General features: G+C 41.8%; 1 protein-coding gene across 1 annotated transcript in view; it reads left to right on the plus strand.

Annotated features, from left to right (window-relative positions):
* The window catches only part of PXT1 (peroxisomal testis enriched protein 1), a 28993-nt gene that overhangs the window by 1849 nt on the left and 11669 nt on the right, over positions 1-15475 (plus strand). Inside the window, 2 exon segments of the mRNA XM_047103043.1 lie at positions 341-423; positions 426-503. Coding sequence (XP_046958999.1) covers positions 341-423; positions 426-503 — 161 coding nt within the window.

Genomic DNA, 15475 nt, shown 5'->3' on the forward strand with positions numbered 1-15475 from the left:
TATTAATCTATTTTCTTTTGGCTACACTAATTCGTCTCCCTTTATCTATGCATACTAATTTAGACTGCTCTCTTGGTAGAATGTGGCTGTTGAAAAGATGAAGAAAAACTGTTTGGAGATGAGAATGTGGGGTGGTGTTAGATCTAAAGACGAACAACATAGAACGATGTTTATCTAAGTTGAAAAAGACCTTAATTACCCTGTTCCATTTTCCACTCAAAACCATAACCCTTTTATGCATAGAATAAAGGCTGCTTGTAATGTTGGAACATTAATATTCATCAAACATACTGAATATATACCGATGGGGGAAATTCTCTGAAGATATATTTTTCAACAGAGAAAAACATGATGCCATTGTTTGTGAACCTAAAGAACTTCTGAATCCCTCTCCCAAAGTAACAAATTGTTGCAAATCCCTGTGGTGAAATACAGTTTTCAGAAGGAGTACATGACCCGACTTGTTAGCTCCCAGCCAGTTTCAGCCATGTCAAGGAGCCCAGGTAAGATACTACTTGCCTTAAGCTAAGATAAATATTTTTCTTGATGTTGAGGACATAAAATTGGACATTAAATAGATTACTTAAACATTAATTGTGAGAAGATAGTGGTAAATCTATTCATCAATATTCTTAGGTGGTAAAAATCTAAAACTGACTTTGCTTCATGGTATTAAATCTCTTAGTTTCTATTAGCTCTGAATTGTTGATGTGACAACTTATGAAGATGATCGCAAATTAACTAAAACAGATCCAATTTGTCTTTTAACGAAAACATGTCTGTAACTTGACCCGGCAATGTTAAGCAGGGAAAATTCAGTTTCGATTCCTCTTTGATTTTGCCGATGTAGGAAAGAACATGAAGGAAAGATAAACTTGCATTTTTGTTTTGCGAAAATTTGCATGATTCCTAGATGCCCTTGAATGTTGGAAAATTAAAGTTTTATATTTTGAGGAGCATTAGAGAGTGTTGGGGTTAAGTTTATGGGGTTTTAGACTTTTAGATTAAAAATATGCTAGCCATGGGCCCCTGGGTGGCTCCGTGGGTTAAGCGTGCTACTTCAGCTTAGGTCATGATCTCTTTGTTTGTGAGTTCCAGCCCCGCGTCCAGCTCTGTGCTGACAGCTCAGAGCCTGGAACCTGCTTCGGATTCTGTGTCTGCCACTCTCTTGCCCCTCCCCCGCTTGCACTCTGTCTCTCTCTTTCAAAAATAAATAAACATTAAAAAAAAAAAAAAAGAATATGCCAGACACCCGAAAGGAAGAATTAAAGCAAATCTCAAACTACTATCCAGTTTCAAAAGAATTATATGCCACTGAGAAGGTGGACATTTCAGGCTGATAGTCTCCAGCCACCATATCAGACATGGTGTCTGTTTTCCAGGAAGAACTAAATTGACTAAAACATTGAATTTTGATTTGTGCAGATGTCAACGATAATTTTTCAGAGCCTGAGATTCTGTCACCTGGGAATACCTTCTGGCACGTATCTTTTGTTTTTTTTAGATTGAGATGTAATCCATACACCATAAAATTCAACTTTTTAAAGGGCACAATCCAGTGGTTTTTAGCATATTCCTAAAGTTATCACTGTTCTGGAACGTATATTTTACTGTAAACTTTTCTCGGTATGTTCTCACACTTCGCTATGCCACTTGATCCTCGCAGATTTCCTCCTCGAGCACCTTCAGAGGTGCCGTGTGGGCGGTTGCCACATTTACCCAAGATGTTTTCCTCATCAGTTTCACCTCGAAAGCATAAGGAGGCTGAATTAATAAAGCTACTAAGTTTGATTTCTAGAGTAACAGCCAACAACCTAATCTACGTGTTTGTTTCCGTGCCTAGAACTCTCATTTTATTATGACTGTGAAATCTTATTTGTGACAAGTATTGTAGCCTGGTGGGCCACCGGTGTGCGTCCAAGGACTGCCAAACAATAGGTGACAAGATTGTTTGTGACACTCGCTCAGTGTGAGGTGGCAGCAGGCCCAAGCCTCCCAGGTCCTTTCCGCTCGTTCCCTGGCCCAGGAGCCAGCAGCGCGTTTCTCCCCCAAACGCTGAAGCGTTTAGAGAAGGGGGGTGTGCAGGCTGAAGGGGGCGGTGTAAGAGGGACACGGAGGTGTCACTACGGCGTCAAGAACGCCAAGCCGCAGGGTAATCGGAGGTGCCCGGCAGGGTGTTCAGGGCGCCCAGTCTCTTGGTCACACGCTCTGGTCGGTCGCCGCGAGCCAACAAGGCGATCTGGTGCCCGCGCGGGAGACCGCTTCTGGCCGCCGCGCGCGCGCGCCATGTGCGTCCCTCATTGGCCACAGCGGGACCACGTGACCCCTGCCGCCAAAACCGCCGGCCGGGCGCGCGCCTTCCCGCCGGAGAAGGGGCGGGTGCAGCGCCGCGGGTGGTCGGTCTCGCCGAGGTGGAGGGAAGGTCGCTCGGAGGGTTTGGGGAAGTTGTCTTAAAAAAAAAAAAAAAAAAAAGTGGGGGGCGCCTGGGTGGCTCAGTCGGTTAAGCGTCTGACTTCAGCTCAGGTCATGATCTCACACTCCGTGAGTTCGAGCCCCGCGTCGGGCTCTGTGCTGACAGCTCAGAGCCTGGAGCCTGCTTCAGATTCTGTGTCTCCCTCTCTCTCTGCCCCTCCCCTGCTCATGCTCTGTCTCTCTCTGTCCCAAAAATGAATAAAAACATTAAAAAATTTTTTAAAAAGTCTTAAGTACTGCCCAGCGTAAAACTCCTTCTGAGGAAGCTGATTATTGAAAAGTCCCGTTATCCCCTCAGTGGCTTTTGTGCCAGGCTGCGACACAGACTGGAAATGGAAATCACCAGTCATTATTCAGTGACTCGTTGAAGCCAAAATTTGTCTCTGTTACTTTAGGGAAATAAACACGGATGAACACGTAGCTTTTGGGGGAAAGAAAACATAATTTTTGTAGGGGAAACTTAAAGCTGTTTTTTCTTAGAAAAGTTGAGAGGAATGGGTAGGCTCTTGGGAATTCCAGAACAACCACCCTGATAGGGTCATTTCAGGGAAATGAGAAACTCTTGGGAGAACAAAAGTTAGTAAAAGCAAAAAGAGGCCTTTCCCACTTCTAAAAATGTGATAATTATTGGTGGGAAAGGGCAGAATTATGTTCACATGTGTCCTTGTATGTATGTATGTATTGTAAGTAGTATAAATGGGATATACTGATTGTAGAAGCCAATAGAATCCAGATATTCAGCCTCTTTTTTCCCTTTGAGAGTGCTTGGATGCTCATTTTTGCCTCTCTCTTTTTCTTCCAAGGCTCATCAACTCTCCCCCTCTTCCTCCTGATGGACGCATTTTAGTTTTTTATTCATTAAAAAAAGATACTAGGGCCTATTATATTTGACACTGTGCTAGATATTGGGGTGACACTGGTGAACAAAAGCATTAACAGCCCCTTCCTTCCTGGAACATACAGTCTGGTAATGGAGGCAGATAGTAGTCAATTAAACATACTAATGGGGGCGCTTGGGTGGCTCAGTGGGTTGAGCGTCCGATTTCAGCTCAGGTCATGATCTCCCGGTGTGAGTTAGAGCTCCACATCAGGCTCTGTGCTGACAGCCTGGGGCCTGGGGCCTGCTTCAGATTCTGTGTCTCCCTGTCTCTCTCTGCCCCTCCCCTGTTCTCTCCTCTCTCTCAAAAATAAATAAACATTAAAAAAAAAAACCCATACTAATGTTAAATACAATGTGCTAAGGGCTGAGAAGAGGTCCAGATGTTATAATGGGGCTTCAACCCGGCAGGGAGATTACGCCTGGACTGAGACCTGAAGGCGTTAAGGGCGGTGGGAGTTGCAGGCAGAGGGAGAAGCTTGGGCAAGGGAGAGCTGATAGCCTCTCCCCTTCCAATGACTGCCCATCTCATTCATTTCCACTACACATAAATTAATCTTGCCTCTTAGTTATCAGAGACACTTCTTTTTTCTTTCAATTGTTAAATTCTCGGGGATTAGCTCATAATCTATAATTATTGTTATAGACAATGTGTGTAAAATAGCTAAGTATATTAACATACTCATCTATTAGGCATTATCATCTCTTGTTTCATATAACAATAAAATTGAAAAAACTGTAGGTATGCAAAGTGGTGAGAGATCATATTATTTTGGAAAATTCAAAAAAAGACGTCTTGAGAAAGTAAATTTTGAGATGTGATTCAAAGTTAAGATTTGGTCCAGCAGTGTAAGAAGTCTGGACAGATAAGTTGAGATATATTCTAAGAGCCTTGAAAACAAGTCCAAAGAGTTTACGGAAACTAAATAGAAATGTTCTATCTAACTTTTAAGGACTTTTCTGAGATATTTTTTTCCCTTCCAATGTTTACCTTGGAAAATTTCAAATCTACAAAAAAAGTTGCGCAAATAAGCCTATTGTTACTCATATACCCTTTGCATGAATTTATCATTAGAAAAAAATTTTTAATGCTTCTTTATTTTTGAGAGAGAGATGGGGGGGGAGGGACAGAGAGAGAGGGAGACACAGAATCTGAGACACAGGCACCAGGCTCAAAGCTGTCAACGCAGAGCCCAATGTGGGGCTCAAACCCACAAACAGTGAGATCATGACCTGAGCCAAAGTTGGACGCTTAACCGACTGAGCCACCCAGGCGCCCCTGGATTTATCAGTTTTTGAGGGGACACGTTTGCTTTATCTTTTTATCTCTCCATACTCATATACACACATATGGATGCATGTGCACATGTTTTTCTCTGCTACGAAGAAAGTTATGAGATAAAGTTATTAGATACTAGTTTCATCTCTAAATAATTCCATCTCTAAATAATTTGTCTCCTAAGAACAAAGATTATTTTTTGCATAACCACAATACAATTATGACACTTCTAAGATGTGTTTTAAATTAACTTTTGAGTATTTGTGTTAATACATTAAAAATAAATGAGTTACTAATTTTAAATGGCTTGCAACAGTGGCTGACACGCCAAGTGCTATATAAGTGCTTAAAAAAATATTTTCACGGTTGGAAAACTAAAGAATATGAAAAGGCATATGGTGAAAAGTCTTTTTTGTATTCTTGTTCCCCGTCTGTTCAAAATCCCACTCTGAACACTCCTTATTCTAGTCAACCATTGTTCTTGTTTCTTGGGCATTCTTCTAGAGGTTCTTTATGCAAATATGAACAATTGCGAATATAGGTTTTTATACCCTCTCTCTTTTTAGAGGCAAGGTAGCATGCAAAGCACACTATCTTTACTTGCTTTCTCACTTCACAATATGATTTGGAGATCTTTGTGCATTAATACTTGCAGAATGTTAGGGGCGCCTGGGTGGCTCAGTCAGTTAAGCCTCCGACTTCAGCTCAGGTCACGATCTCACGGTCCGTGAGTTCGAGCCCCGCATCGGGCTCTGGGCTGATGGCTCAGAGCCTGGAGCCTGCTTCCGATTCTGTGTCTCCCTCTCTCTCTCTGCCCCTCCCCCGTTCATGCTGTCTCTGTCTCAAAAATAAATAAACGTTAAAAAAAATTAAAAAAAAAAAACTTGCAGAATGTCATTCTTATTTACAATGGCATAATATTCCATTGTGTGAATATAACATATAGTTTATTTAAATATTTTACTCTTGGGGCGCCTGGGTGGCGCAGTCGGTTAAGCGTCCGACTTCAGCCAGGTCACGATCTCGCGGTCCGTGAGTTCGAGCCCCGCGTCAGGCTCTGGGCTGATGGCTCAGAGCCTGGAGCCTGTTTCCGATTCTGTGTCTCCCTCTCTCTCTGCCCCTCCCCCGTTCATGCTCTGTCTCTCTCTGTCCCAAAAATAAATAAACGTTGAAAAAAAAATAAAAAAAAAATATTTTACTCTTAATATACGTATGGGTTGTTTCCAATCATATATATATATACATACATATATGTATATATGTATGTATATACATACATATATATGCATATGCATATATATGTATGTATATATATGTATGTATATACATCCATATATGCATATATATGTATGTATATATATGTATGTATATACATCCATATATGCATATATATGTATGTATATATATATATATATATATATATATATAAACATTTATTCATTTTTGAGGGAGAGAGAGAGAGAGAGACAGAACATGATTAGGGGAGGGGCAGAGAGAGAGGGAGACACAGAATCCGAAACAGGCTCCAGGTTCTGGACTGTCAGCTTATTTTCGGTCCCAATCTCTCCACCCCCTATGTAACTGCATCTTTATAATCATAATCAATAATACCTGTCGAGTACCTTTTATGTATAGGGCACTGAGCTAGGTCCTAGAGTTATGAAATAGATACAGTCCTCAGACATGCACAAAGTGTAAATAGTTATTATGTTGAGTTCCAAAATGCAAAATGCATCTCTTGCTTTGGCACACTCAATCCTTTGTGGCGTCCTATCTCCATGTTCTTCCTTTTCTGCACCTTTGCCTACCCAACGGAGCTACCCAAGTCTTGTTGGCTTCCATATAGCTCCTCATTTCTCCCAATGTCCAGTACTGACATGGATCCAACTTGTATTCCGTCTTCCTAACGCAAATACTAGATTTCGTGTTTCCCGGGTGACAGTTAATTGATCAGTTAAACTAACAGATGCAAATCATTATGCTTTTGATTGGCACAGGCAGGGCTGGCCCTAAACCCATTTCGAAGTAGGTGTGCTCCCTTTGGAGGGTCTCCCTACTCAGTTGCCTTTTCTTCTCTCCGGGCACCTTCTCTCTTGGATGAGCTCTCAGCCCTCACTGGTACGCTGAGGGTGTCCTTAGTGGGGTGTCCACTAATCCTTGGTGGGGTGTCCACTAATCATTAGGGTGTTATTGCAAAATGGCCTGAGATAAGAATCTCATTAACGTGTATATGTTTCATGCTGCTGCTGAAAACAACAGAAACTGAAATGACAGGCATTATGGTCGCAATTTTTATCAAAGGGCCATATATTTCACCTACTATGTAAGCCACCTACTTGGGGCTTACTCTTGGTTGAGGTGAGTTAATGCACTGAGACCCTGGCCCTCCCTGCCTCCTATCTTCTCCCTCCCACTTTACTCTGTTGTAGGGTTCAGGGACTCTGGGGACCATTGCCCATAGAGCTCTTTACTTTTGAACCCAGCCAGGCAGCCCTGTGTCAGTGGCATCTGGCAACAGGAAAAGGGGCCTGTGCAGTGGGGTGGCTACTCTATTCCCTTTGTCTTTTCTCAGTCGGGTCACAGCCTGGCTGTCCCCTTGTGAAAGATTGTTTTCTTCCACCTGTACCACCCTACATTAGTGATACACTTTCTACTCAGGCAGAAGTGGTTCTTGCTAGCTGCCCAGCGTATTTAAACATGAGGATTCAGGTAAAAATGCTGTGTTTTTGTTGCATTAGAAACATTTTTTCCAAGCTCTCATGTCCATGAAAACAAATCAAACGGTACTAGAGAGTTTATGGTGAAAAAGGGCCCGAAGCAGTGCCTGCCACATAGAAGACCTTCTATAATATTTGTTGAATGAATGAATGAATGAATGAATGAAGGCTACATTAATATCGATCATCTCCTTTCACCTCCACACCGATCCCACTGTCCGGTTTCCAGAAGGGAAACTCTTTAACTGGCTATGTTTTCCAGTTGGGTAGATTAGTGATTGTCAACCCTGGCCGCATGTTAGAATCACCTGCGGAACTTAAAAAAATATCTATATGTAGTTTTAGCCCCCAAAACAAAAAAAAAATTTTAAGTCTCCAAGTGGGTAGTCATGTGCAACCAGAGTTGAGAATTACAGTTTCAAATAATGTGTTTATTCCTTTGTCTCTTGGTTTATCAAATTGGTGCCATTCATTGGTTCTTTTGTTTCTCATTGATTCTTTAACATGACAGATGAGGTTTAGTTCATACTCTATATACCCTCTCTTCTCATGTTTGATAGTTAAATTATTACAATACTTCTGTGTTATCTTTGTAAACTTAAGTAACTTAAACTCCTCTTTATTATTTCATGTGTTTTCAGCACTATTAGTCACTCTTCACTATTATTTCACATGACTCCCCATTTTATAAGATGCAGATACTAAGTTTCCTGTCCTTTTCTCTCTCAGCTTTCTACATCCTGCTATTTGTCCCTTATACTTTTTTATTTTTATATGGCCAGAGTTGTTAGTATTTACATTCTGACCTTCAGCCACAAGCAACTCTTCCATGCTTTGTCTATCAGCTGATCCTAAAAGTTAGAAACTGATAGCCTCAGTTTACATTTTTGTACCTATGGAAATATTGCCTAATACCAAGTACAGTGGTAGAAGCGAAGATATAGAATATAGGGCTTATTGTATACCAGGCACTTTGTGAACATAATTTTTTAATATTCATAATAATCTTAAAGTCCTTTTTATTTAATTTATTATTATTATTTTAATTTTATTATTTATTTTTTTAAATTTACATCCAAATTAGTTATCATATAGTGAAACAATGATTTCAGGAGTAGATTCCTTAATGCCCCTTACCCATATAGCCCACCCCCCTCCTACAACCCCTTCAGCAACCCTCAGTTTGTTCTCCATATTTATGAGTCTCTTATGCTTTGTCCCCCTCCCTGTTTTTATGTTATTTTTGTTTCCCTTCCCTTATGTTCATCTGTTGTGTCTCTTAAAGTCTTCATATGAGTGAAGTCATATGATTTTTGTCTTTCTCTGACCGACTAATTTCACTTAGCATAATACCCTCCAGTTCCATCCACAGAGATGCAAATGGCAAGATTTTATTCTTTTTGATTGCTGACTAATACTCCATTGTGTGTGTGTGTGTGTGTGTGTGTGTGTGTGTGTGTGTATACCACATCTTCTTTATCCATTCATCCATCAATGGACATTTGGGCTCTCTCCATACTTTGGCTACTGTTGATAGTGCTGCTATAAACACGGGGGTGCATGTGTCCCTTCGAAACAGCACACCTGTATCCCGTGGATAAATGCCTAGTAGTGCAATTGCTGGGTTGTAGGGTAGTTCTACTTTTAGTTTTTCGAAGAACCTCCATACTGTTTTCCAGAGTGGCTGCACCAGCTTGCATTCCCATCTTAAAGTCCTTTTTAACAAATGAGGAAACTGAGGCACAGAGAAGCTAAGTATCTTGCCTAAGAACAGGAAATTAGAAAGTAACTGGGCCAAGCCTTGAAGCCTCCCCTATGTGAGGATAGGATGAAAATTTTTCTTTTTTCTTTCTTTCTTTCTTTCTTTCTTTCTTTCTTTCTTTCTTTCTTTTTTTAAATTTTTTGATGTTTATTTTATTATTGAGAGAGAGAGGGAGAGAGAGAGCGGGGGGGGGGGCAAAGAGAGAGGGAGAGAGACACAGAATCTGAAGCAGGATCGAGGCTCCGAGCTGTCAGCACAGAGCTGGACACAGGGCTCCAACCCATGAACCGAGAGATCATGACCTGAGCCAAAGTCGGCGCTTAACCGACCTTGTCACTCAGGCACCCCCAAAATTTCTTTTCTTTAGATTTAAGTTTAGGACACCATTAGCTGGAAAGAGAATGCACATCAAGGTTATATACATATTTTTTCTTTCTCTTTTTTTTTTTTGTGGGGTGGGGCATGGTTATGGTTGTTTTAGCTCCTGTTATACAACTCTGGCCAGTTATATTTTTCCATTTCTGTTAGTGACTAATTTCAGCCACTTCAGGATCCCCCTCTTTCTCAGCAGATGGCCTAGTTTCCTGCTGCAAGTACAAAATTGATGTCGTTGGGGTGAACAACTGAACCTCCTTTTCCCGTAATCCAGACTTCTTTATGGGAACGTCACATCGTACCTCCTTCGATTCTGTCTCAGAGGAAGGATGAACTACTGGCCCTCGCCTTTGATTCAAAGTTAATCTTTCCAGGGCCTCCTGGGTGGCTCAGGAGGTTAAGTGGTTGATTTTGGCTCAGGTCATGATCTCACGGTTTGTGAGTTCGAGCCCCGCATCAGGCTCTGTGCTGACAGCTCAGAGCCTGGAGCCTGCTTCCGATTCTGTGTTTGCCTCTCTCTCTGCCTCTCTCCCACTCCTGCTCTCTCTCTCTCTCTCTCTCAAAAATAAATAAAGCATTAAAAGTTAAAGAAAATGTTTAAAGAAAAAATAAATGTTTTATTTATTTTTGAGAGAGAGAGAGAGAGAGAGAGAGAGAGAGTGTGTGTGTGTGTGTGTGTGTGTGAGACCAGGGGAGGGACAGGAGAGGGAGAGAGAGAGAGAGAGTGTGTGTGTGTGTGTGTGTGTGTGTGTGTGAGACCAGGGGAGGGACAGGAGAGGGAGAATCTGAAGCTGTCTCCAGGCTCTGAGCTGTCAGCTCAGAGCCCGACATGGGGCTTGAACTCTGGAACCGTGAGATCATGACCTGAGCTGGAGTTGGACGTTTAACCGACTGAGCCACCCAGGCGCCCAGAGCATCTAACTCTTGATTTCGGCTTGGGTCATGATCCCAGGGTTGTGGGATGGAGCCCCATGTAGGACTCCAGGCTAGCATGGAGCCTGCTTAAAATTCCCCCCCCCTTCTGCTCCTCTCCCCTGCTTATACTCTCTCTCTCTCAAAACGAAACAAAACAAACAACAACAACGATAACAACAGCAAACATACAGTTAACGTTTCTGTGTATTTCATTCTCATTGCTCCCAAACCTCTGGGACTTTGCCTCAACAATTTGCCCTGCTCTGTCTCCCACTTCCATTATTCCTGCTCTCATTCCTCTCCTCAACCTACAAACTCGCTCAAGACTCTCTCACCTTAGCAAATTCCTTCAACAGACCTCTTCCTCTTGCTACTGCTCCTTCTCTCTCCTTCCTTCATCAGGGCACCTCTTGGAAGAATAACCTCCACTTCTTGATGCTCAATCTAGTCTGGTGGCTCAAACTCACACTTCACTGTCGCAAAAACTCCCTTTCATCCCTCCTGAATGGCCCATTCTCTTTCGCTATACTTCAATCCTGGCTGACACCAGCAGGTCCTTTTTCATTAATTACAAATTTTAAAAAGTTTATTTATTTATTTTTTTTGGTGGGGGGGGGAGGGTTAGAGAGAATTCCAAGCAGGCTCCTCGCTGCCGTTGCAGAGCCGGACGGACGTGGAGTTTGACCTCCATGCGGGGCTCTATCCCACAGCCCTGGGATCATGACCTGAGCTGAAGTCAAGAGTTGGACGCTTGACCCACGGAGCCACCCAGGCGCCCCCAGCAGGTCCTTTTTTAAAAGAGCAGTTTGACCTTGGTAAGATACTCTGAGCCTTCTTGGGGCTGATTAGTATTCTCGCTAAATTGAAGCAAACTTCAATTGCAAACTTTGAAATTATTAGGGATTGCTAGCGATAGAACATTCAACTACAATGTGTTTAATTGGTTATGAAAGGGTTGTCCTTTGAGAGGAGGCAGTTGCTGTTGATTTTGCACTCGACAGATTTAGATGTTGAAAGTGGCTGAACCTAAAGCACTAGCTAATGGCTTAAAGCTCTCCTGAAAGAAGCCGCTTTCCTCAATTAAGAGAAAAGGTCACACTGAGTTGGAGGTGAGGCCTTGTGTTCTGGCGAACTGGTCTGTCTCTGCAAAGGGGAGGTGTTTTCCAATCTGGAAGCAGAGAGGCCAAGACTTCAAAACCTTCATACTCGTTTTTGTCCACCTGTTGTGTCAGCATCCAAAGGTAAAAGGTTGTGCAAGACTCTGGGAGTTAGGGATGGTAGTTACCAGGAATAAAATCGATAAGTACTGGAATGATTTTTTCCTGAGAATAATCACTTCCCAGTAATGAAACAAGGAACTGAAACGGCGATTGCTTAAAATTTGGCCCAGTCGTACAGGTAGAGTACCGTGAAGTTTAACACACAGGACTATCCTGCTGGAAGGAACTATAAAGCAGTTCCTTCATTTTCAACTTAGGCCACAGTTTAATTTGCTTTACATTCAGACCATAAACTTCCTGCATGACCTTTTATTGTTTTCTGGACTTGCTCATTGCCTTTCCTTCTCTTCCGCCACATGATTTGTAGTGACGATTGCTTTGAGTTTCCCCCAGTTTTTAGCAACTCCCTCTTGCCCCCGGAACTTCCCTCCTGGGGCTGTTCTCTTGCTCCAATCTCGGTGCTCTGTAGGCCTATTGTACCTCTGTCATCCTGGGACTTCCCTTCACACGGGTTGAATTCACCTTCTGCTAAATCTCCTTTCTCTTTCTTGGTTTCGCCATACTCTGGGTTTTTGGAATACTCCCTCGGGAGACTTCCTAAGAAATTCTGTATGGGAGGAAAATCTTCCCGAGCCCTTGCGTATCTGCAAATGTCTTTATTCACCTCTCACATATAAGTGAGAGTTCAGCTAGACACAGAATTCTAGGTTGAGAATAATTTTTTAGGGTTACTGGGTGGCTCATGTCAGTTAAGCGTCTGACTCTTGATCTCAGCTCAGGTCTTGATCTCAGGGTTGTGAGCTCAAGCCCCATGTTGGTCTCCATGTCGGGCATGAAATCTATTTAAGGAAAGAAAATATTTATTTTATTTTATTTTATTTTATTTTATTTTATTTTATTTTATTTAAAAAAAATTTGGGGGCGCCTGGGTGGGTCAGTCGGTTAAGCAGCTAACTTCGGCTCAGGTTATGATCTCGCGGTCCGTGAGTTCCAGCCCCGCGTCAGGCTCTGTGCTGACAGCTCAGAGCCTGGAGCCTGTTTCAGGTTCTGTGTCTCCCTCTCTCTCTGACCCTCCCCCATTCATGCTCTGTCTCTCTCTGTCTCAAAAATAAATAAAAACGTTATAAAAAAATTAAAAAATTTTTTTAATGTTTATTTACTTTTGAGAGAGAGAGAGAGACAGATTATGAGTGGGGGAAGGGCAGAGAGAGAGGGAGACACAGAATCTGAAGCACAATCTGAGCTGTCAGCACAGAGCCCGACACGGGGCTCGAACTCACGAACCATGAGATCATGACCTGAGCCGAAGTTGAATGCTTAACCAACTGAGCCACCCAGGTGCCCCAAAAGAAAATAATTTTTTATAAAATTCTGGGGCAAAAATTGTGCCTTTATATTCTAGTATTTGTTGTTGTTGGGAAGTCAGTTGCCAAATTAATCCATGTTTCTCTTTGGAGATTTTTAGCATCTCCTATGCTTGGTGTTTTGAAATTTTAATATGTTCTAGAAGTGAGGTTTTTACTTCCCCATTTGTGGTCCTGAGAACTTGGTGGGGCTTGTGCGTGTGTGTGTGTGTGTGCTTGCGTCCACGCACATGGGACTTTCTAGTCTGAAGTTTGGTGACCTTCAGCTTTGGGAAGCTGTCTTACACTGTTTGGTTTGAAATTTACCCCCTCTATTGATCTCTTTCTGGTACTCCCATAAATCAAAGGCTTGTCTTTCCATATCGGCCCTCTTTATCACCTATCTTTTCTCTCATATTTTTTAATCTTCTTTTTTTTTTTTTTTTTTCCTGAGCGATTTCCTTGACTTTATTTTTTTGGACCATCCATTTTATTTTTGATTTTGAAAATCGTATTTTTAAAATTGGTAAGATCTTGTTTGGGGATTATTCTTTTTTCCATAGCATTCTCTTTTGTTTCTCGAATGTAATACTTTCTTAAATCTCTCAAAATATATACTCTAGAATTTGCAAACTTACTTTTCTATTCCCTGAGTTCTATGTTTCTCTTGGGGTTAATTTTATTTGTTTTCTGGTATTTCTCTTGCATCCTGTGGTCCTTATCAATTGCTGGTGATCCTTTGTTATTTTAAAGAAATATGGACTGTGTAGCTGGTGTGGGTTTTTTCTGCTGTTGTGTCAGTAGGACTGTTTTCTTAGCAGCAGTAGCTAACAATTATGTAGTGTTTATCCAAGTTCTAGGCACTGCCCTGTGGGGGATAAATGTATTAACTCATTTTATCATTTCGACAACCTCTCTATGAGGTAGTTACTACGATACTTCATTAAGTTTGATATTCCATCAACTGTAAAATATACCATCATTTTGTTTACTACTAAGAAGGTAAATGTTGTTGAAATATGACATGCCTAGGATGTAAAACGCATTCTGATTCTGGAGGCAGTAAAAAGCTTAGGGTTGATGAAATAATACATTACTATTCCTATCTTACAGTTGGAGAAACTGAGGCATAGAGAGATTAAATAACTTGTCCCAGGTTACATAGTGTTATCTATAGTGGATTTAACAATCAAACCCAAGTGATCTGGCTTCAGGATTTTACCACTATGCTTAACTGGCTCCCCAATGAGTAGGGACTCATATGGGGGCATAGGAGGGCTCTGACTTGGCAGTGGGCATTAGGGACATGAATTAGGGAGCTCATTTTCTGGCCCCACGTCCCCTAAATGCTAGAACAAGGAGACCTTTTTTTTCCCTTCCGCCAAGGAGACCTTTAATTTGAGGCACCAACGTTCATAAAAAGGCTTTAGCTTCCTTCACAAGATTCGTTCTCTTCTGTTAGAGAAGAGTGTCTGGGGTTCTTTTTTGCTTGAAGTTTGTGGTGGGTATAGCGGCCTGGGGGTGTTGAGGGACCCATTGGTACAGCTGATCCTCATCAGAGTTCCAATCTCTCATCTCCCTCTCCCAGCTTTGGGGTTTTAGTGAGTAAATGGGCTTCCAAACCTCAGGAGCTCGTGTGGTGGGGTCTTGGCGCTTTCTCTGTCTGGCTCATTTGTCCTCTTGTCTCATTTGCTTTCTGCCTTCCAGAAACACGTACACATCTCTCATCTGCTGTTGACCCAGTCTCCCGTTCTTTTCACTGTTGTGGTTTTATTCTTTTTTTATACATTCATTTTGGTTGTGCCTTGGGAGGGATTAGGGGAAATGGGAGACCAATGCTTGTGCTCACTCTTGAGCCAGAAGTCCCTATGCCTCTATTTTTAGTGAACAAAATCAAGATTCTGAAAGTGATCACCATATGAGAAAATAAAGTATTCACATTATAGTTAGCAGCAGAGAAACACTTATAAAATCTTAGAAGCATGTTTGCTTAAAAGTTTTCCAAAATGCAACTGAAGGGACAGTTGGTCAAAGTTGCTTATATAGGACTCACAACACATAGCAATGTTTTTTAAAATTCCACTACATTGAGGCTTATTATTTGCTTTATGAAGGAATTATTCTTGCAAAAGGATTAACCACATGATTGTCCCAAATCTCCCAGTAGGCCATTTAGACTATGATTTTATTTTCAGAATTCTGTGTGGGGATATATATCTCCCTCTGTATTAAAAATTTAATACTTGGGGGGTGCCTGGGGGGCTCAGTTGGTTAAGTGTCTGACTTTGGCTCGGGTCGTGATCTCATGGTTCATGAGTTTGAGCCCTGCATCGGGCTCTCTGCTGTCAGCACAGAGCCCGCTTTGGATCCTCTGTCCCCCTCTCTCTGCCCTTCCCCTGCTCATGCATACTTGCTCTCTCTCTTAAAAATAAATAAACATTTTTTTTAAAAAAGGAAAAAAGTAAAAATTCAATACTTGGAAAATAATAAAGGTTTACTTTTTTGTTTAATTCAT

Source organism: Lynx rufus, unplaced genomic scaffold (genome assembly GCF_022079265.1).
Source record: "Lynx rufus isolate CCGP_SWC_20201006 ecotype Redwood Valley unplaced genomic scaffold, mLynRuf1.p SCAF_6, whole genome shotgun sequence".
Classification (NCBI taxonomy): Eukaryota; Metazoa; Chordata; class Mammalia; order Carnivora; family Felidae; genus Lynx; species Lynx rufus.